At 36.5% G+C, this 24,892-nt stretch overlaps 1 protein-coding gene across 4 annotated transcripts in view; it reads left to right on the top strand.

Moving 5' to 3' along the window:
• Positions 1–24,892, top strand: part of LOC150080903 (syntaxin-binding protein 5-like) — a 795,970-nt gene that overhangs the window by 492,806 nt on the left and 278,272 nt on the right. Inside the window, exon 20 of one of the 4 annotated variants that reach the window (XM_090381037.1) lies at positions 23,242–23,248. The exons of the other annotated variants lie outside the window; for them this stretch is intronic. Within the exon in view, the coding sequence (XP_090237163.1) occupies positions 23,242–23,248 (7 nt within the window). The remainder of the gene's footprint in view (positions 1–23,241; positions 23,249–24,892) is intronic. 4 annotated transcript variants of the gene reach the window in all.

The raw sequence follows: 24,892 nt of genomic DNA, 5'->3' as shown, positions 1-24,892 counted from the left end.
TCAGCATTGAGCCTGCTCAAACCATTCAAGGCCTTATACACCTTAATCAGGTCACCTTGCAGGTGCCTAATCTCCAGATGCTGCAATTTGCAAAACTTAACCATTTAAGAGTATCCTTTTGTGCCCCGCACTAGTGCAGCTTCTCTGTACTCGTTCTAGCAACTCAACATCCTTCTTAAAATAAGGCCTCCAGACATGTATGCAGTACTCAAGGTGTGGCCTGACCATAGATTGCCTTATAAAAGGGAATAATCACCTTGAGATACTGTATAACACTAACAAGGCCCCATGATCTGCTCAGAAAACTTCATATCTGACTGCACAATGACCCCCAAATCTTTTTCATTCTCCACCGGTCTTAGTGTAGTACCACACAGTTGGCACATTTCTACTGGATTACTGCTATTCATATGCAGTACTTTGCATTTGTCAATGTTAAATTTCAATTGCCACATCTCAGCTGGGCCATTTTAACACATGGCTGCATCTGATGGACACCGGGCCCTCGGCCTACTGGGGGCCTCACTTGTTTATTTTAAATAATTTTTTTAAAACACCCTCTGTCCCATATAGTAGTAGTAGTGGCATGTGATGCAAGAAAGCAAGTGTATGAGCTTATGCAGCATCAGCCAAAAAAAAAAAAAAAAAAATCACACCATTCCCTCCAAATCCCTGTCCAGTTCCTCCTTAAATTTATTCAACCTATCAACTTCCACAACGACAGATGGAAGTTTGTTCCAGCAATTAACCACCCGCTGGCTAAAGGCAAATTTTCGCACATCTATTCTACATCTGTCCTTTCTTAATTTGAATTTATGCCCCTTTAGGTTCGTAATCTGAACAAGTGGAAGGATCCCATCAGAATTCAGCGTGCTCAACCCATTCAAGGCCTTATATACCTCAATCAGATCACCGCGCAGGTGCCTAGTCTCCAGCCACTGCAATTTGCAGAACTTAAGTCTCTCTTGGTAAGAGGATCCCTTCATTCCTCTCACCAATCTTGTTGCCCTTCTCTGTACACGCTCAAGTAAATCTACATCCTTCCTAGAATGAGGCCTCCAGACCTGTATGCAGTACTCAAGGTGTGGCCTGAACATTGCTTTATACAGAGGGACAATCACCTCCTTTTCCCTGCTAGCAAAATTCCTATATATCATTGACAAAACCCCATGACCTGCCCTGGCAGCCTGTCTGCATTGCGAAATCTGACTGCACAATTACTCCCAGGTCTTTTTCATTTTCTACCATCTTAAGTGTAGTACCACATATGGGTTACTTCTACCCATATGCAGTACTTTGCATTTGTCAAGGTTAAACTTCAATTGCCACTTCTTAGCCCATCTGCCCAAATTATCTAGATCCTGTTGCAGTAGCACACTGCCATTACTGTCATTAACAACCCTGCCAACCTTTGTATCATCTGCAAACTTCGACACTAAGCCTGATATACCTTCATCAATATCATTGATAAATATACAAAACAACAGAGGACCCAACACCGAATCCTGTGGGGACTCCACTAATAACATTAGTCCACGAAGAGCAGCACCCATTGATTACCACCCTCTGCCTTCTCCCACTCAACCATCCTTTTATCCATTGTAGCAACTTACCCTTAATACCATTCTGCTCCAATTTGTACAATAGTTTTCAATATGTTACTTTGCGGTTGAAAGCACTGTAAACACAGAACATATTAACATACGAATAATGTTTTTGGCTTTCTTTAAATAGTTTAAAGTGCCGAAAATATTAATATTTAGAAAAACAATTAATAAATTTAATTCTCACTTATGATTATAGATTAATAATATATATAATTATATATTATATATATTAATATATATATATTATAATTATATTATTTAATTATAATTTTTAAGTGTCCGCTACACTCCATGCAAAAGCTTCTCGCATGCAAAGTGATGTCGCAGATGCCTTATAGGTCCTCTGCTGGTTGACAAATTTTTTGCTTGGCGAATTGTATTATGTAGATTCGCGGCATCATCATCATCAGCATTATTGCACTTGGCCCGTACTGGTTCTATTATTTGTCATATAATAACCAATCAGTCTTCACCAATATAGTATTTTACTTTGTATTTTATGTCCTATCGGTCGTTTATATCAGATAATATTTTAAAATGAAAGGGATTTTCGAAAGTGGTCCTGCAAAAAGAAAAAAGGTAAAACATCAAGAAGAAATGATTAAACAGCTTCCAAAAGTTACAACCTTCTTTACTGAAACAGGTTTGGAGTCAGTTACCCCAGTCAACAGTAATGATTGTCCTTCAGCTTCTACAGCCTCAAGTGCTGAAGAAAAACAAAATAGTATTATCCATCCAGAAAGATGCAGTATTAACAATACCATAGCTATTATGTTGATCGCTTTGGAAAATGAAATTGATCTTTCCGAAAAAAAATGCGATTTGACAAAATTCGTAATAATGTAAGTAATACAAATTCTAATCAAATTGATGATATATTATAAGTATAAGTTCTGATCCTGCATAATGGCCTCCTGTAAATAATAATTTACAAGCCTATTGGATAGAAAAAGGTCTGTCTTCATGTCAAAACAGAGAATGTGATTTTATCAAATCAGTATGTATATAAGACTGCTGATGGTACTATCGAATCAAGGCATTTAACCCAAGCTAATGTTTAAGTGAAAATTATACAACGGGGAGATAGTAAACCGAGAGTGGCTTATATATTCGCCATCGCAAGGAAATGTATATTGTTTTGTGTATAAGCTGTAGTCATATTCTACGTCTGCATTTAATATAAGCAGATTTAGTGATCTGATGCATTCTGCAAAAGCTGCTATAGAAAAGTAGCGTGAAAATGGACAAGAACGTAGAAAATGCATGATGACATAATATTCCCGAAAAAAAGAAGCTGTGCATATTGACACACAATTAGAAATACAGTTTAAAAAATGAACATCAATATTGGAAGGAAGTGCTAAAAAGAATAGTATTCGTTGTTAAATTTCTAGCATCAAGGGGGGCTGGCCAGAATATTGGTTCTGTAAGAAATGGAAATTATTTGGGAATTATGGCGCTACTTAGCCAATTTGATCTGTTTTTGTGTAACCATACATCGTATGGAAACACGTCGTATTTGCCTGCTACAATATGCAAAGAATTTAATAACATAATGGGATCAAAACTGTTGGCTACGATTGTAGCTGAAATACAAAAAGCAAAATATTTTTCTATTTCAGTAGACTCTACACCTGACGTGCTGCCCCACATTGACCAATTGACTTTTATTATCCAATATGTAAAAAACGATGGTCCAATAGAATGCTTTTTGCAGTTTGTTCCGATTCATGGGCATATGGCAAATCATCTTTCTGATGTGGTTACTTCATTTTTAAAAGATAATGATATTGCATTGATAAACTGCAGAGGTCAGTCATACGACAACGCATCGAATATGTCAGAACATTATTCAGGATTGCAAGCCTGACTTAAATAAGCAAAACGAGTTTGCCTTATATATACCATGTGCAGGGCATTTCACGAATTTAATTCATTTGCAAACGGTAGAATGTAACTCAAGCGTTATGATTTACTTTAATTTTATTCAAAATATGTACAATTTTTTTCATCATCCACACATCGTTGGGAAATATTGATTTCAAATTTAGGCTCTCACCTAAAAGTTGTGAAAAGTTTATCAAAAACTAGCTGGTCTGCACGTGCAGATGTTGTCACTGCCCTTCATGATGGTTACGAAAATATAAAAGCTCTGGATGAACTTCTAAATGAAAAAACTCAGGCTGAAACCTGTCTTACTGCTGAACATTTACATTATAAAATGGATGAGTTGGAAACAACTTTTTTTAACAATTTTCTGGAATGATATTTTAAGCCATATTAACAAAACAGTTATAAATTTACAAAAAGAGAATATCAATATCAATAGCTGTTAAATTAATTAAATCATCGACGTTATACATAAATGGGAAAATAGATTTATTTGAAGATTATGAAAAGAGAACAAAAGATAAATGTTGTATTAAGGACTATTGCGATTCTTATAAGTGTGTAAAAAAAGTGTAGCCATTTTAGCGTTTTCATGGAGGGTAGTGAAGGCGAAGTTCTGCAGAGTGGTCAAATTTAAAATAGAAATATGTTTACCAACAATAGAGCCGACCGGGCTAGCCGAGTGGGTAAAGTACCTTCCCGGCAACCCAAAGGTCGCGGGTTCGATTCCCGCCTCGGGCTTGGATCAAAGTACTGCAAAAACCTTGGGAGGTGCAATATGGCCACAGAAGCCGATGCGCCAACAACTACCAAATCAAAAAAAAAAAAAAAAAACCAACAATAGATTCTCTAATATATAATTCAGCAAAACGTGGTAAAGCATACGAAGAAGTGTATGACAACTTTGGTTTTTTAGAACACCTGCATTTACTTGGTGAGAACGAAATTAAAAATAAATCTCATAAGTTAGCTACTTTTTATCGCGTAGATTTAAATGGTGAAGAACTGAATGTATTCATTTCAGATCTTATATAACTTTAGAGTTGATTGACACAAAAAACAATTCTGGCAATAAAATTGAGAAAGAGGAAAGTATAAGTGTTCGAAAATTGTACACTCATATGCAATGAGAAAACATTTTCAATGTATTTCCAAATATTGAAATTGCAATGAGAATTTTTTTGAGCATGATGGAGACAAACGCCGGCAGTGAACATTCATTTTCAAAGTTAAAGTTTATAAAGAATTATTATAGAAATAATATGAACCAGTCGTGTTTAAATCATTAAGTTTAATGGCAGTAGAGAATGAGCTTTTACAAAACATCGATTTTAATGATTTCATCCAGGAGTTTACCACTTTGAAATGTTGAAAACCACTTTTATAATTTTTGTAAAAAAACCTGTTCGTAAAGTTGTTCATAGGTATTTTCTTCATATTTCATACAAATTAGATTTCAAAAAATGATGGAGCATAGTTTCCAGCTCTTTTAATACATAGGTTTAGGAATGGAACTAAGAGAGACCCAGAAAAAAAATTAAAACAAAATTTAAACTGAGTGAGGGCTACATTTGGAAATTTGCCCATGAGCAAGAGAGTTCTTAAAATGGTCCTGCATCTCAGCCCATCTACCCAACTTTTCTAGATCCTCTTGCAGTAGCATACTGTCATTACTGCCATTAACAACCCTGCCACCATTGTTATGATCTGCAAACTTTGACATGAAGCCTGATATGCCTTCATCAATATCATTGATAAATATACAAAACAACAGTGGGCCCAACACCGAACCCTGTGGAACTCCACTAATAACATTAGTCCACAAAGAGCAGTGTCCATTAATTACCACTCTGTCTTCTGCCACTCAACACCATCCTTTTATCCATTGTAGCAACTTACCCTTAATACCATACTGCTCCAATTTGTACAGTAATCTTCCATGTGCAACAGTGTCAAAAGCTTTCCTGAAATCCAAGTATATGATATCAAAATAATTTTTTGCATCTAGTTCCTTTGTAACCACATCATAGTATCCAATCAAATTTGTCAGACAAGACTTTCCCTTAACAAACCCATGCTATGTCTGAATTATTTCTGAAGTTTTGTGTAAATGGTCCTTCAATGCTTCTTTAAACATGAATCCACTATTTTCCCCTGAACAGAATTTAAACTAACAGGTCGTAATTACTCATGTCGTCCTTTGATCCCCCTTTAAATTGAAGGTACATTTGCACATCTCCAGTCCATGGGGACCTCCCCTGAGTCCAACAGTGCTCTCATAATTATGCCTCCTTTTATATAATTGGATGGATCCTATCCACCCCACATGCCTTCTAATGTTTAACTGCAACAATTTCTCTTCTACTTTGTACAAAATCATTTATTTGAGTTTAATAAGCTTCTGTTCTCATAATTCGAGTTCTCATAAATCATAATTTGAGTTTAATATGCTTCTGTTCTCCACTTCCTACAGAATTCCTTATGTGTGAATGTAGATGCAAAATACTCATTCCTTCTATAGTTTTATAGGTAAAGTCTTTGCCATAGATTTCTCATCTGCCTTTGCTTGCCTAACCTCCTTTGTGACTTGATCGCAGGCTAGATTATATCTACCATAGGCTTCTGTGTCGGCTGATAATTTATATGCATCTGATGCATTTTTCTTCTCTGCCACGAGTCTCATTACTTCAATCTGACATCCATTTGAGCCTCAACTTTGAACAGTATTTCTTAGTTGGTATGAAAAGCCTAGTAGATTCCAAGATTAATTTCTTGAATGCTTTCCATTTAGAATTTGCTATTGGTAACAGCATCAGTTGGTTGCACTGTATAGAATTTAAAAACTCTTTGAGATCACTGTAGTCTCCTTTATGAAAGAAAAACCCTTCCCTTTACCCCAAAGGTTCATACATCTTTAAGTAAATCCCACATCAGTACACTGTGATCACTGCCACATAGTTGCCCTTTATCTGTAAATTCTTAATGCAGATAATCACTGCAGATAATCAAATCTGGAATATTAGTTACTCTGGTTGACTCTCGAACATGCTGTAATAGAAAACAATCATCCAGTAAATCCACAATTCCAGTCAAATCTCCAATTATTATTATTATTATTAGCTATATAGTGCAAGGAAGCCTGGGACTTATGCTGCAACAGCTTAAAAAAAAAAAAAAAAAAAAAAAAATTCTGAATTACCCTGAGAGAGAGCAAGAGTCAGAAGTAGAAGGGAATCACCAAGAAAGAGAAGAATTACTCTTAGTTACCCTAATGGCGCCTCCGTAGCCAGGTGGGCAGGAGCAGCAGTGCGTAGCACACGCTTCTTGATTAGACCGGGATTCGAGCCCGTGACCACCGCATATCCCCGGAGCAATATGGCCTTAGTTGCTAATGCTCCTAAAAACCAAATAACAAACAAAGAAACAAGTTACCCTAACACAGTGGTTTTCAACCAGGGTGCCGTGTAATTTTGGTTTAAATTAAAGTTATTATTATTATTTTATTTTTATTTTTTTGAAATTTATACATTTATTTCATTATAAAAAGGTGTATGGTATCCATTGTAACGTACCTTTTTAATTTTGTGGTGATCTATAATTGATCTTTATTTAGTACCTCTATGTTAACCACTGTGTTAGGTATTTATTTTGGTCTAGGGGTGCCATGAAAAAATTACTGGGATACTAAGGGTGCAGTGAACCAAGAAAGTTTGAGAACCTCTGCCATAACAGAACTTACGTATTTACTTGTTTCATGATGACTCACAACAACTTATTTTCCAGGCTGCAGCTACTGTTAATATATTAGTCTGTGAATCCCCTCAAGCTAGCAGGTTTCCAATCCACCTAACATTGCCTCGATATCATCAAATATTCTTTTGCCTTTTCTGTTTAAGTGTATCCCATCCTTGTAGAAGCAGTCTCTCCTGTTAACAAGCACAGACAAGGCTGAAAAAAATTCTACTCCGTGATCCTTCACAATCTCTCCAGTTCTGAATTGATTGACAAGACTCACATCATATATTCCTTCCTATTTTGTCTGGACAGAATTGCAGACACTTTCAAATTTAACTCTAACCCCAACTTTTTTTTCAACGTTGACCTGTACTTGTTAAGTAATCCCCTACAACATGTACAACGATATCACCTTTTGTGCACTTAAAAGATGATATCTGCTCTATGACAGCTTTTGCCCCTGGCAGACAAAACCAGGTCCTCATCCACCCCTTTTAGCAAAATATATTTCCCTGACGAGTCACCAACAATAACTAGCTCCTGTGGGACTAGCGCATACTTCCCTGAAAATTGCCACTGTGTTGCCAGATGCCCAATTGTGAGCTCTGGCATTGAGTCAGGCAGCTGAGAGCTTGATAAGCCCATATTATGCTATCTAGTTTTATGTTGTGCCTTACGCAATGAAGTTTGAGATATACGTTAAGCAATTCCATATCGATCTAATATACTACAACAATGGCAGCAAGTTTGAAACGGTACAAGGTTAGCATTGCCATTAATATTGCCATTATCCTGCAATGCTTCTTTAATCAGTGACTCCATTATTTTCCCCGTTACAGAGGTTTAAAGGATACTAAGTAGTTAACTGCAAAATTTCTATCTAAATTTAAAATGAACTAAGTTGCATTAATAAAACTATAAAGCTGCTTCTAGAAAATAAATTGTGCCAATTAATTAATAAAATGGCAAAAATGTATCCATTTTGTGGAGTGTTTTTGGCCTACTGACTCTGACGAGTACAACAAACAGCTGTACAAAGAAATAGAGTGGTCCAGTAAATCGGGATGTCTTATAATGGGGATTTTAACTCTCCCGATATTGACTTGAACTTGTGCATAGGTCATTCAGAGATTAGCAAGATTTAGTTAATTTATTGGATTACTGTTTCCTACAGGTGCATTTTAGAGAAGGAACAAGAGGCAGTAATACTCTTGATCCGATTATCAGCAGTAGTTTTTCATGCATTAAAATCTGCAGATAAAAGAACCACTAAGTGGCAGTGCTCACAGTATACTGATATGGGATTTACTTAAAAATTAACTACCATGCAGGGTAAAAGGGAAGGGTTCTTTCTTTTGTAAATTGACTTCAGTGGTCTCAGACAGTTTTTAAATTCTATACAGTGGGACAACTGATGATGTTACCATCAGCAAATTCTAAATGGAAAGGGTTCAAGGAATTAATTGTAGAAACTAGTAGGCTTTTCATACTAACTAAGAAATACTCTTTAAGGTGTAGGCCTAAATGCATGTCATATGAATGAATGAGACTCATGGCAGAGTAGAAAAATGCATGGGATGCAAATAAGTTATTGGGCGACACAGAAATGTATGGTAGATATAACCTGGTAATCAAGTAACTATATAATATCGGTGTAGATACACCATAGTTTACCAATAAATTTAACTACATACATAATGTAAAGACATCGTTTAATTTTATCTCATATTGTGGCTAACTTCACAACGAGATACCAGGTATTGCACTACTTCGAATAAATAACACTTCTCTAGTAGAGGAGACTACTGTTATTTATTCTCAGTGGCACCACCACCACTCAGACCACACTGTTTCGAAGCTAGTTGGCTTCATCTTTGGTGGGCGGGCAGGTACCCTGATAATGCAAACATGCCATCACAGCAGCGAAGTTAATTCCACAATATAAGAGATGCCAAATGGTGAACAGAATGATACAGTATTTAAATATTAAATGCACAAGGCATAATATGATATGGGTTTAAATTAACTATATAATATTGGTGTAGATACACCATAGTTTACCCATAAATTGAACTGCATACATAGTATAAAGGCATCGTTTAATTTTATCTCATATTGTGGCTACCTTCACAATGAGATAAAGAATAGAGCTAGCCACAATATGAGATAAAATTAAATGATGACTTTACACTACGTATGTAGTTAAATTTATGGATAAACTATGCTGTATTTAAACCGATATTATGTAGTTCATTTAAACCCATATCATATTATGCCTTGTGCATTTAAGCTTTAAATACTGTAATCAAGTAACAAAGGAGGTTAGGCAAGTGAAGGCAGAATCTTTAGTGAAAGATGCGAAGAAAAACTGCAAAGACTTCTTTACTTATGGAAACACTAGAAGAAGGGGATGAATCAGATTGGTCCACTCTATATCAATGGTTAGCCCATTGATCATTCTGCGTAGGTTGCTGACAAACCGAATGAGTATTTTTGCATCTACATTCACAAATGAGGAATTCTTTAGGGAAGGGGATGCCGGAAGTTTATCAAACTGTAACAGGAAGATTTTGTAATAACTGAGAGGAAAGTGGAAGAAAATTCGTTGAAGTTATACATAAGAAAGGCACCTAGGGTGGATGCAGGGCCAGCCATGAGCATGTTCAACCGGTTCCGCTGAACAGGCCCCCTGCTCTCAAGTGGTCTAAATCAGTGCTTCTCAAACTATCTGTGGTGAAGCACCTGTTTCATTTATTTCCAATCTGTCATGGACAAGTACCTTTGTGAAATACAAATTGTCACAGACCAATAACATACAGTTTGCAGACTATACTTTGAGTAGTACTGGTCTAAATAATATATCATCCGCGCCTTTTCCACATTTCTCTCAACCAGCCTACCACCGTCTTACCCACATTATCGTCACTCCAAGAGCGCTTGCACTAGTCAACTTGAAAATTGCTAGAAGTAGAGCTTTTCCCTCATTCTCAATGTGTATGTTTCATTTGATATCGAACATAGGATGCTATTTAAAAATGTAATTTTTATGTCATACTCACTTTCAACTATATCTTTTATTGTTTTTAACTTCTGGAGGTAAGGAAATAACAAATAAGGCACCGCAAGTAATTCCTGAACAGGGCCCCGCAAATATTAGGGCCAGCCCTGGGTGGATGGGATCTACCAACTTATATTAAAGAAGGCAATGATGGAAGTAAGTGAACCCTTAGCCCATAATTATGAATACATACTTGGATCCCCACTGACTGGAGATGTGCAAATGTATCCCCAATTCATAAAGTGGCATCAAAGAGTGACAAGAATAATTACAGACCTGTTAGTTTAATTTCAGTTACAAGATAAATAATGGAGTTACTGGTAAAAGAAGTAATGCAGGATCATGTAGACAAGGCTGCAGTCATACTTCAGACATAGCATGGGTTTGTTTGGAAATCTTTTTTTGATCAATTTGATTGGATGGTCACAGAGGAACTGGATGCAAAAAATAATTTTGCCATCATACTTGGATTTGAGAAAGCTTTTGATACTGTTGTACAAATTGGAGCAATGTTACAATAAGGGCAAGTTGGTGCTATGGATAAAGGGATGGTTGAGTGGGAGAAGACAAAGTGGTCTTTGTCTTCTCCCACCAAATTATTCTTTGTGAACTAATGTTATTAGTACAGCCCCCATTGTTTGGTGTTGGGCCCATTGTTTTTTCTATATTTATCCGTGATATTGTGAAAGCTTATCAGGTTAATATCCAAGTTTGAGGATGATACAAAAGTTGGCAGGGTGGTTAATGACAGTTAGTGGCAGTATGCTACTTCAACAGGATCTACAAATGTTAGGCAGATGGGCTGAGAAATGGCAGTTGAAGTTTAACATTTACAAATGAAAGTACTGCATATGGGTAGCAGTAATCTCAGAGTAGCGTACCAATTGTGATGTTCTACACTCAGTTTAGTGGAAAATGAAAACTCTTGGGGTAATTGTGCAGTCAGATATGAAGTTCTCTGAGCAGTGCAGATAGGAAGCCAGGACAGCTCATTGGGTTTTGTCAATTATATACAGGAATTTGCTAGCAGGGATAAGGAGGTGATTATCCCATTGTATAAAGCAGTGGTCAGGCAACAGTTTGAGTACTGCATACAGGCCTGGAGTCCTCATTTTTGGAAGGATGTAGAGCTGTGTGAACAACTACAGAGAAGGACATAGTTGGCGAGTGGAACAAAGAGGTGCTCATTCCATGGATTGAGCAAGATTCATTCTCATGGGATCCTTCCTCTTGCTCAGACCACGCACAATGAGGGTTCATAATTTCAATTGAAGGACAGTTGCAGTATAGATGTGTGGAATTTTGCATTTTGCCAGCGAGTGGTTGATTTTTGGAACAAACTTCTATCTGTCATGGAAGTTAGTAGCTTAAATAAATTCAAGGTAAAACTAGACAAGCTATTTGAGGGAATGAATAGGTGAAATTGGAGGTGTTGTCGTATTTTTTTTTCCTCGCTGATACTGTGTACGCTTGCTTTCTTGCATCATTTTCCACTACTAATGCTACACTGTTCTAATTAGAGTTATTTAAACAGTATTCAGTAGGTTATACATATAATTGTGACTGTCGCTGCACAGATTTTCATGCAATTTGCTATTTATTTAAAGTCCATTATAATATTCATTTGAATGTTTCAAATAATTTAAATTTTAAAAATGTATATTTTTGATACACAGTTAATTTACTTTTCCACTCATGTTTAGTAACACTGTTATAACATTGCATCAGAAGTTTTAGTTCCATGTACAAATGTTGTATGATATCTTGGCCTCTTAGAAGGCTAAGTGTACTGCCATTATCCATCCCCTCCCGCACCCCACCGCAAAATAAATTTTTCACCTCAAAATATTTTCATCTCCTTAGCTCATTTTATGATTCTAAATCTGCTTTTCATTTAACAACAGTAAGTATATAAATCATTTAGCATGCAGTGTGTTTGAGTGAAAAAGGTTCTTGTAATTTCACATCCTTTCATTAGTTTTGGAGTCAGCTAATTATATTTGTCTGTGAGTAATTTCAACATGTTCAGGCTCAAAAGTGACATCCAATTTTCTCTGTTGGCTACATATATTTTTTCAAAACATTATACTTTTTTTTTCTTTTCTTTCTTCCTTTCTTTTTTTTTTTAATAAAATAAAAAAAGGGCTTCGCCCCCTGTTCACTTTGCTTGCCGACCTCCACGCACACTTTTCTACGTAAAGTGTAGAGGTATACGGAGTAAGTCAAATCTTTTCTACGTATAAATACCACTCGAATAAATACTAATTTCTCAAAAAAAATACCACTATGTAATTATCTACCTGCGTTTACATAGGTCACTTAGGAAAAGGCCTTTTGCTTTGGTTTCCATAATGCATGAGGAATATTGTTGCATCCGAAAGAGCAGGACAAAATATTTAGCTGAAATATTTATGAACTACACAAATATTTAAAATATTTACAAAATACTAAACTATTTACAAATACTGTACGGTATACAATATTCATTAATATACAAAAAGTTACAATAGAACATCAAATGTTAGATAGGGAAGCGTGAGGTTGGTGAACATTATGGAGACAGTTGTCAATAATTAATTGCATTTGTAGTGATTGTAATTGCCTCGCCCTCTTCTACAATTAGCTCGAATAAATATCACTAGGAGGAAAACTTTTTTAATCTGTAGAGAGAGACAAAAATGATATTGAAATTTTTATTGTCATAAGATCACTGTACTAATTTTTCTAATATGATTATGAACATATAATCTTCCAGATGTACTAGAAATGTATATAGAATAAGATGCCTTTAGTAAGACAGCAGATTCCCAGGAAATATCATACTGTGTAGTTTTAGTTTATACAGAAATGCCAAATAAAACCATGTATACCTCTCATGTAAGTTTTGTAGTTTATTATTGCTTCCAGAGACATAAATAAACTCAACACATTTTCCTATATTTGTGCCCTTTTTTGGGGCACAAATAAAAAAGAAAGCAAGATAAAACTATGGGTCCATACAAGGTTTTTGTGTGAGCAGTTGAAGAAATGGAATCAAAGTAAGTAAAGGTTCTGCTGTTCCCATAGTTTGGACTGAATTGAGAAGCTATGAATATGATTTCTATTTTTGCTTGTCTAAAGTTCAAGGGTATAACACTAAAAATTACATTTTGTATTTGAATCTACCATTTTATATAACACCCATCATGCATATACCTGATCTGTCTATACTTTTTCTCCAAGAAACACTTAATATAATTTCAACATTAGATTCAGAATCATAATGTATATTGACAATTGAGGATTAAGTGTTTGCTGTTTAAAAATGCATATGAACCACAAACATTTCACACGAAACAAGCTAAATGATATGGGGAAAGATGTAGATCTTCCAAAATCTTCTGCACAGATACTGGAATCAAGATTCCAACTATCAAGACACCATAAGGAGTTCATTTGGTACATTTCTCAGGAAAGTTCACTTGGCTATTGAAGCAATATTTTTTTAATTAATGACTGAAGGGTGTTCATCTTCATAAGAGGGGAACAATTGAAGGAACAGAGTAAGTGATTCCACCAAGTTATGAAGGACATCTAAGAAGATACCAATGAATGTTGAATGCAAATATGATGGTAGATTACTGCTGGAGTTTGAAAAGGGAAATGTCTAGCATATTTCTTTAAAAAAAAAATACTTCATTTGAACCAGTTGCATACAACAAATGTGGATGAATCTCCATAGACATTCACTTCTGTATTAATTCACTTCAGTGTTTAATGGAAATTAGTATTATTTAGTATTGAAGGCAAATCTGGCTGAAGACAAATTTTACACATCTATTCTGCAACTTTATTCAATTTATATCTCATTGAGTGTATTATATGAAAAAAAGAGTACAGTTAAAGATCTTAACAGCATTCATTTTATTTACCCAACACTTTTAAATCTGTAACTCTCTAACAGAATTGCCAATCTGCTTTTAACTGACAGACAGATGCACCTTAGGGTCAGGTATGCCATTTTATAACCTTAAAATCACCATGAAAAAAAAAAAATTTTTCAATTGTTCCCTTTTTGATGCCACCCTTTATTTTCAATCTATTACAAGGTGCATTTGAAAAGTTTGTAATCTGAGTATGAGGGGTTTATTTGAGGATTCTGGTAACATGTTACTTTTCAGTAGTCCCCTTTGGAGTCAATACACTCTGGCCACTGATGCTACAATGCATTCATTCTAGCTGCGAAGAAAGTTTTCTCTTGGGCCGCCAGGAATTTATTCACTGTGGCAATAACATCACTGTCAGTGCCAGTCAGGTATTTTTTCAAATGAGGGCTTTTAATTATTTTTTTCAAAATAGGTTAAAGTCTGTTGGTGAACTAAAGTCTAGGTCTGCTGAACATTGGGGATGGTCCAAGGTTTCCAAGCCCCAATCATGCGGTGCAGCCATGGCATTGACAGACCTGTGAGCAGGTGAATTGTTCTTATGGAACAAGACTCCTCTGGCATTATCTTTAATGTTTTCACTCAAATGCCTCACAAAGTATTTGTAATATGCCCCTGTAGCTGTCTGGCCTTTCTAAAGGAAATCCACTAGCAACACTATAGCATTCCCAAAAAACCAATGCTATCACCTTGCCAGCAGAAGGAATTGACTTGGCTTTCTTTGGAGGGGAGAAGAGCTGTGTTTCCACTGTTTGGACTGCTTTGTGTCTGGCAAAGTATGGACTCACTTTTCATCCATGGTCACAAACCTTTGAAAAAGATTTGCAGGATGTGTTTGAAAACAATGCAAATGTTCACTTGCCTTGACAGCTCTTGGTTGTTTTTTATTTGCTGTCAACAACCTTGGGGCCCATCATGCTGCCATCTTTTCATACCAAGAACTCCTGTTATTATATGGTACATACCTTCAGATTGAGATTCCTAAGACGCTGGCAGTATACTGAACTGTCACTCATCGATCACTCATCACCAGGTCATGCACTGTCAACAACTTTTGGAATGATTGATATCATAGGTCTTCCATAGCATCTGCATCTTCCAGACCCTTCCTTCTTGTTTAAATTCTTCTGCCCACTTCTTAACCATGGAGTAGGAAAGGACGTTCTCCCCTCAAATGTTGTAACCATATCCTCATGAATTGCCTTGGCATTAGTCCCTTTTTCCCCAAATATTGGATGACTCCATGGTGACTGATTTTGTCCACCTTTGCTCATGCACACAACTTTTTTGACTCTGAGATCTGTAATTAAAATAAGATGTTATGGGAACTGCATGAAATTTGATGGGCTACTGTTTGAAGTGTTATACATTAAGTGCAGAAATTATTAATGGTGTACCACTACCTTTTCATATTCAGGCCACAGAGTTTTCAGATGTCCCTCGTGTCAACACAATTGTGAATAATCCATATTTTAATATTAAAAACATAATTTGAATTATTTTTTTTAATATAAAATCCCTTTTCCATGCTTTAGACATGTTTTATTCACGTGCAAAAAAAAAAAAAAAAAAAAAAGTCAACATTATCTGTACTGTCAGTGAGAGAAACTTGAAAGAGATTAAAATCGAATATCCCATATGCTGTAGAGTGGTCTGTCGCTGCAAGACATAAACAAGCAGTTGAAACAAGCCAGTAGTTTTTGGGGGGGGGGGTCAAAAGTAACACTAGCATGCCTCATAATTGGGTGAGAAAGATGCGGCAAATTTTAAATTCTTGTTTTTCAAGATGAGATAATTAATATGATATGCATGAATAAGCTTAACAAAATGCTTGATTTTTTTCAAATATTAATGAAAACTTTTATTGCAAACAGTTAATTATGTAGATCAATTGAAAACAATAATTGAGGAATTCATAACTTGGCATTGGTGTCACACTCCCAGAGATTTTATTATAAAAACTACTCTGGATTAATTTATCCAGGGTACTCCCATTAGAAGGTTAAACAATTCAGTCGGGTCTCCTTCCAGAAGACACGATTTATGGAACCTCAGTCAACTCCTTTCCTTCCTAAAATGAGGTTTTTAAACCTTTGTGCACTTTTTAATATGTGGCCTAACCATTGCTGTTTACAATGGGATAATGACCACTTTGACCCTGCTGGTGGTATTCCTGCATATATTGAACTCCATGATCTTTTTAGTTGCCTATTTGCGCTGCACAGAGAATTTCGTGTGTTGGACCATAAAAATTTTTACTACTTGTACAATTGTTTTTCATTATCAACTACCTTTAATTTGGTGCCATCCAAATGTAGTATCATGCATTTATTGATATTAAACTTCAAAAACATCATCATTAAAAATGTTTAGGCCCCTACTCCACGGAACATCTTGGCTGACTAAAGGATGCTATCCACACTAGATAAAGAATCTCCACAAAGATCTTTAAAATTACATAATATAAGAAGTTTAAGTTCCAGTTAGGAAAGTTGAGGAACATTGAGCAAGAATCAAGACAGTGGAAATGGATATCTTAAGAATTAGTGACCCCCAATGGAAAGAGAATGATAAATTAAAAACTGAAGGTGAAGCTTCATTATTATTTGGTATTGGAGAGAACAACAAATATGGTGTAGCAATTCTTCTGAACACTGAGGAACTATAAAAGCCAAGCACAAATTTATACCAAGATCAAATAGAACTATAATGCTGAAAATGTATGCAAAAACCACTCAACATGAACATAATTCAGATTTATGCACCTACAGCAGATAATAATGATGAAAGTCAAAGAATTTTACAGTGGTATTGAAGGGATATACAAACAATGAAAAAACAACATTAATGTCCTGTGTTTTCATCATTTTTGGATGATAAAAATTTCATTGATAATATTAGTCGGGGGGGGGGTAACGGATATAACTGGCAGCTTTGGTCTTGGACAGTAGAATGAAAGGGAGCTAGATTGGCATAGCTATGGTCAGTAAACAAAATGATTATAAATACCTGGTACAAATTACCACTTAAAAGAGGGTCATATGTGAATATCACCAAAGGATAGCAATAAAAATATCTTTGTAAGTCAAATTGATTATATCCTGGTAAATTAAGAGATACAGAAATAGTATAATCAGTGTGAAAACATATTCAGGGACAGATCTAAACATGGATCTCAATCCAGTAATTATCCTAAAATTACATTAAAAAATATATTAATGAAAGAAAAAGAAAGCAGAAAATGAAAGATTAATCTGGAAAAGTTGTGATCCTAATTTCAGATAATATAAGCAATGTATAAGAAAGTAATTTTACAAAATAGGAAATAAGGAGTTCAAAGAAATCAACCAAATTGTTCACAAATGAGAGAAGGAATGAGGAAGATAGAAACATGCAGTTGGATTTCAAAAATGTGTCAGAAAGAAATGGTGAATGACAGGTAAAAATTTTTAATCTTCTGGACAAAAGAAAGAAAATCAAAAACAAGCCCAATCAAATACAAGAGATATGCACAATAAAATAAGAATGAAGATTAAGGTGGCTAAAGAACTGGATTTCAAAAAAAAATTTTTTTTAATTGAAGACAGAACACACATGATGACTTTAATATGCACTAAATTGATAAGAAAATAATGGAAGATGTAGGAGGTGGCATTTGGGATACTTATTTTTGAAATTGACAAAATCATAATAGTTGCAAAAAAAAAAAAAAAAATGCAATCGTGCAAAAGGTATATTAAATAACTATGTAATGATGAAGATAAAGCTGATATTCGGGTGACACTTGAGTCAAGTGGACCAAATTTTGGCAAGATCCTGTCATTCTGAGGTTGAGGTGTGAACCAATGTAAGCATAGGTCGGGGTGTGGCATCTACACCCACAGAGGAATGCCACCCTCTGTGTTACTAGGCAATACTAGGTGACAGATAACTCTCAACTAGTGCAATACCGTAGGCACCTCCGTGGGCAGGAGCAGCAGTGCGTAGCACACGCTTCTTGATTAGACCGGGGTTCAAGCCCATGATCACCAAATACGGAGGGTGCGGAAAGGTCAGGGAATGACCACCACATATCCCCGGAGCAATATGGCCTTAGTTGCTAATGCTCCTAAAAACCAAATAACAACAACAACATATACCAGATTACCAGTGCCAACACTCTTTGATCTTTTTCTCACAAATAACCCATCCAAGTACACAGTTGAGGTGAGTGGTATATGTTCATCACTATCATTAATAAATATTGAAAACAACAATGGCTCACCACTGAACCCTGGTGGACTCCACTGGTGATGTTAGTCCACAAAGAGCAATGCCCATTGATAAATCACTCTGCCTTCTTCCACTTAGCCATCCTTTTATCCATAGCAGTAACTTGCTCCCCCTTTGTGAATTGGGGATATGTTCACACATCTCCAGTCCATGTGGACATCCACTGAATCCAAGTATGCTCTTGTAATTATGACTAAAGGCTTGCTTTTCTATTCAATCATAATATGATTGAATAGATCACATCCATCCAGGTACCTTTTTTTTATGTTCAGCTTCAACAATTCTTACACTCCTTTCAGTTATCACAAAGTCATTTAGCTCTCCATTAGAGTTTGATAAACTTCTGGCTTCTCCTCCTCTAAAGAATTCCTCGTGTTAATGTAGGTACATAATACCTATTCAGTTCTCAGCAACTGGAGCCATCAACAGTTATCTCATTGACATCAAGTCTCTTCCTTCTACTGTTAATATATGCATACAGAGTCCAGTCACAATATTATAACCCCCCTCCCCAATATAGACATCACACACGCCTAGCAAATCATACAACGCACGTGTCAAGTTCACACACTGCAATCATATAAGGCTTGATGTTCAGCATCCATGAACACAGTAACAGCCTCTCATGGGCAAAGCATGCCACCTGTCACACATGATCATCCGCTATTGGGCTAGGGATTCCAGCATTTCCAAAACAGCGAACTTTGTAAAATGCTCACATGCTGCAGTGGTGAAAGTGTATCAAGACTGGACGAGTGGGACAGTTTTGACGATCCGACGTGCCATTTGTGGAGTCCTGTGCACCATTGATCCCAGAGGTGAATGTCGGCTGGAACGGTTGGTCAAGACCGATTGGCATGCTACTGTTGCTCAACTGGCCATCCAAATGAACCATGGGGCCACCAGAAAGGTCTCCAACACAACAGTGCAGCGAACCCTGTTGCGTATTGGCTCTGGAGCAGACGTTTGATGACAGCACCCATGCTGGCGGCCGTTCACCGCAAACAACGATGTCAGTTTGCACAGCAATACCAATACTGTACCCCAGCCAACAGGGTGGCCTTCTCCGATGAGTCACGGTTTCTGCTCCACCAAGTGGATGGAAGGTGGCATATTAGGCATGAAACCTCCGAGAACAGACACCCGAAGATGATTTTTGGCAGAAGACAGGCTGCTAGGGGTGGCATTATGGTCTGGGGAATGTTTTCATGGCATGGCTTGGGTCCACTGATACTTCTGGAGGGCCCCCTTAATGCAAATGATTACCTGTCAATCATTGCCAATCAGGTACACCCATACATGTTGACCATGTTCCCTGGGGGAGATGGTATCTATCATCAAGACAATGTGCCATGCCTTGTCGCCAGAATTGTCTGGGAGTGGTTTTAGGAGCACAACGAAGGCTTCAAGCTACTCTCTTGGCCACCAAATTCCTCGAATCTTAACCCAGTTGAAAATCTATGGGACCACTTCAATCGACACACCAGACGGATGGATCCTCCTCCAAGGAACCTACAGGAACTCCTGGGTACACTGCAGTCTGCACGGTCACTGATACCGTAGCAACCTTCCGCAGACTTATTGAGTCCCTCCCATGGTGGCTGGCTGTGGTGCATGCTGCGAAAGGCGCATATTCTGGATACTATGTAGGTGGTCATAATAATGTGACTGGACCCTGTATAAGTCTTTGCTGCTTTTCTTTGCCATAGATTTCTTATAATCAGCCTTAGCTTAAAATCTCCATACTGCCTTTGTAACTTGATTACAGACTAATTTATACCTATTATAGGCTTCTGAATTGTTTCTACTCCCACAAGCTTAAAATTCATAGACTATTCACATTTAATCTCATACCACCTTGTTTTGATTTATAAGAATGAAAAATTGAGTGATCTGTGAGATTTCTATTCTTATTTTCCTTGGTTGAATTGCTGTTTTAAGTCTTCTGATGTCAAGGTTTGCTCAGATCATTTCATTGAAATTATTCTTGTAAGAATAAAATCATTTATTCCATACTCTGCCTTAAAATTTCATCCTTTTCCAATAAACGCACTAAGGCTATTCAAGATAAGAATGTTGGATACTGCAATAGGCTTGCATCCATATCTTCAAGTTCATTTTCTGTCGGCACCAAAGCTCACAACAGTTGTAAAGCTGTTAATGTTATTAATAACGTTAATCAGAAACCTTACAAACTAGGTTTTGAACAGGCTGACAGTAGAAAAGGTGCTTCTTTCCCAAATGGTAGTCGAGCATTCTGGTCTCTTGGCAAAGCAGTTAGTTGCACTTTTGCCCACCTGTGTTAAAACATGATGGATCTATTGCCACCTCAGCTAAAGATAAAGTCACTAGCATCCTACTTTTCTTTTTATTCTTGTATTCATGATTTTGATATACCACCTGCTACCATTCGCAGTGCATTCCATTCAGTGCTTCCTGTGATCTGCCACCAAAAGAAAGTTAGAAGAATTTTGAACAGTCCTGATGCTAAGAAAATGCAAGGTCCTGATGGTATTTCTCCAGTTCTCAAAACCTGTGCTCCTGTGTCACTTTTTTACACTTTCTTATTCCACTGTTGTTTTTCCTTCTGCTTGGAAATCTCCTCATATTCAGCTGGTTCCTAAAAAGGGTGACAATCCCTCTCATTCAATTATCATCCCACTGCACCTCTACGCCTTCTAGAGTAATGGAGAAATCCTTTATTTGCCATAGATTTCTTATAATCAGCCTTAGATTTCTTTGCCATAGATTTCTTATCTATGGCAAACTGCCAACGCCTAAACTAGATAGAAACCTTCTGTCTCTTCAATGATTGCCAGTGTGGATTCCATCAGTGTCAATCCACTAGTGATATATTGGCTTATGTTACCCATCTGTGGACAAATTCACTGGAAAAGTTTGGTGAGCCTCAAGCATTTGCTCTTGATATTCCAAAGGCTTTTAATTGTTTGTCATAAAGGGCTTTTAAATAAATTTTCATCTTAGAGTTTCCGAACTGTTTTTTTTTTTAAATTGGGTATCTAGTTTTCTCTCTCGCTCACTGCAGATGATGGGTTTGATAGCCCCCTATCTTCTAACTTCTCCATTAATGCTGTTGTTCCTCAAGGTTCATTTATTTCTCCCACTCTTTTCCTCTATTATATTAATGACCTTTCACTGAATGGAAGTCCAGTCCATAGATTTGCTGATGATAGTACATTGCATTCCACTTTCCACTTCGAGAACTTCGCTCTGCACAAACAACATCAACTTCTTGAATATCCACTACCATTTTCTTAAATGCTGATCTCCAGCGGGGCAAAGATAACTGTTAATTACAATCCTTCTAAAACTCAGTCCTCTCTTATATCAAAAATGATTCTTCTCCTATGCTTCAGGATTCTAGACAAGATCATATATTAAGGATTAATCCCTAATATGTGATCACATATTATTAGGGATTAATCTAATCCAGTGGTTTTAAACCCTTTTTTAATAACGGCACCCCTAAATAATTAATTTTATTTTGTGCCACCCCTACTCAGTCTACTCAATTTTCTGCCTGTTAGATCTGATGCTCTCTCTCTCTCTCTCTCTCTCTCTCTCTATATATATATATATATATATATATGTTATATGATGGTTATTACAATAATATAATTATAAAAATTACATTTCATAATACAAATTATATATATATATATATATATACAGTATATAATAATTTTATTCTTTATATAGAGGTACTTGTACATTGTTTTATAATGAAATAAACATATCAATTAAAAAAAATAAGTTTAAGTAACTTAAACCCAAATTACGTTGGAGCACTATGGCCCATAGTTGCCGATGCGCCTAAGAAATCTCTAAATCAAGCAACTAACCCAAATTACGTGGCACCCCTGGAATGTTGTTGCAGCACCCTGGTTGAAAACCACTGATCTAATCTCTCTTAATGTAATCACATCACAAATAAGCCGCCCATGCTAGCCGGGTGGGTAAAGTGCCTGCCTGGCAACCCAAAGGTCGCGGGTTTGATTCCCACCTCGGGCTTGGATCAAAGTACTACAAAAACCTTGGGAGGTGCATTATGGCCACAGAAGCCTATGCGCCAACAACTACCAAAAAAAAAAAAAAAAAAAAAAAACATCACAAGTATTGCTTCCTCCTCATCTAATAAACTGGTTTTTCTCTTTTGCTCTTATCATTACTTTATTTCTAAACAGCTACTTACTCTGTACATATCTTACATCCACCCTACCATGGAATATTGTCGATTAATTAATGATCCATCTCTTATAAAGTCTCTCCACCCTCTATCTCATAGATGTTCTGTTTCTGCTGCATGCTTTTTCTATAGATACTTCCGTGTGTCCTGCTCTTCTGAATTAGTTTCTGTAACTCACCCCTCCCCTCTCTTCCAAACGTGCTGCAACCAATCAGCATCCTTTACTGTCCAATTCACACTCGTAGAACCAACTTTCCTTCTTCCTTTTATTCCTTCAACTTCAGTTTTCTGGAACAATCCTCCCTTCATATATATCTTGAAAATTATAATCTATGGAAATTCAAGTCTAATTTCAACAAGTATCTTCTTTCATCCTCACACCCTTCATACCACGCATGGTACTAAGTACTGCAGGTTCTTACCTTTCATGTTGGGTTTTCATAAAAATTTCTGCTCAGCAAACAGAAAGATCCTGTAAATACTGGTTCAAATTACCACCTAGAATCTCTTAGAAGGTCATAGTTGAAGAACATATATAAAGATAACAAGAAATCAAGTAATAATTAATAATGAATACACAGACGACAGAAATAACAGAAGTTTAAAACAAAATAGTTGAACAACTGATGTAGGCAGGGATAAGCAATATAATGAATAAACATGCTACACTGCATTGTATTATAATTTAGATTAACAATGGTTACATCAAGCAACCACATGTTTCAGAGGTACTTCCCTCTTATCCGGTATCGCTTTAATTGGCCATATTTTCGTTGAGATTTTTCTGCGAATCAGATTTCTGATGTCATGGGCCTATCAGGAAAACAAAATTAAAATATTCTGGGAATGAGTACAGTACACTGTAACAATCCTATAACTGTTTTCACTTCAGTTAGTCTTTGCTATCTGTGCCGTTTGGATCATAATCACTTACATCGGTTTGCATATCGAAGTTTCTTGCCAATACATAGAAGCTTTCAAAGCAAAGTGCCTCTTCATCAGCTATTCAGTGAATGGTGTATTTCAGTATATATTGATGGTTACAATAGCACAGGTCAGCTGGGCGTGATCATGTATCACGAGTCTGGTATCAGTAGAACAGAATTACTTACACGTGAGACAGCCACTCATCGCACTGCAATACAGTACATTCTATAATAGGGTGTAAACAAGAAACTTGGATGATGATGTTAATTTTTGTTTTTTAAATTACGTTAACTTGAAATGATAGGCTTGGGCAAGCGTAAACGGAATATGCTAACTATTGAAACAAAACTAAAAGCGTTGGAATGTATTGATAATGGAGAACCTGTAAAATGGATATGTAATGAACTGGGTGTCAGAAAAAGTATAGTGAATGATTGGCAGAGAAACCAGAAATCCCTTCAAGACTTCCGTCCATAAATAGAATCAGAAAAAGTGCTCTCAGACAGGTGCACTATGAAAAAGTAAAAAAAAATGAAGTTGCTGACAGTGCATTATGGATATGGTTCATGCAAGAACGACAAAGAGGAACACCTCTTAGCAGGCTGGTTTTGAAGGAAAAGGTGTAGTACACTTGCACAATAAAGTCAAAAGCGGAAAAGAATTCTTAGCTAGTGAGGGATAACCTTCACGATGGAAAGAGTTCCATGGTATTCGAGTGTTGGTATTCAAGGTGTGCGGACGCACTTCGTCAGGGCTCCTCAGTTAAGTGGGTCGGATTACTGTTGATTAGTGCTTTTAAATATTTGATTTATTTACATATTGTTGGATTATTTTGTTATAGGTTTTTCTGTAACAGTTTGATTTTTATAATACTATAGATATAATTTTTAAAGTTAATTTTCATTGATATTTAGCTAATTTTATAATGGTAGTTACAAGATCTGCCTTAAATACGTCACAGGGTATCGTGACTCACACGGAAATAGCCGATGGTGATTTACAAGGGTGAGTCATGATTTAATCCATTGTGGAACCTGTGGAATGTTTCCAAGGTCGACCTGGTGACTAATCATAGCTCACCTGGGGATTCTTTTCTTTGTGATTGATGTAAGGAGTACACCGATCTTAAATTACAATTTGGTGCACTAATGGAACAATTTGAGTCGCTGAAAAAACGGGTGCTTGCCCTCGAGAATAATGCATCTGGGAGCTCGTTGGGGACTCACGACTCCAGCAATCTACCAAGTGATGCACTCCCGATGCGGGCCTCAAA

Source organism: Mastigoproctus giganteus, chromosome 9 (assembly GCF_048544385.1).
Source record: "Mastigoproctus giganteus isolate SK-2022 chromosome 9, ASM4854438v1, whole genome shotgun sequence".
NCBI lineage: Eukaryota > Metazoa > Arthropoda > Arachnida > Uropygi > Thelyphonidae > Mastigoproctus > Mastigoproctus giganteus.
The sequence above is the reverse complement of the archived record's forward strand: the minus strand, read 5'-3'. Positions and strand labels throughout refer to the sequence as shown.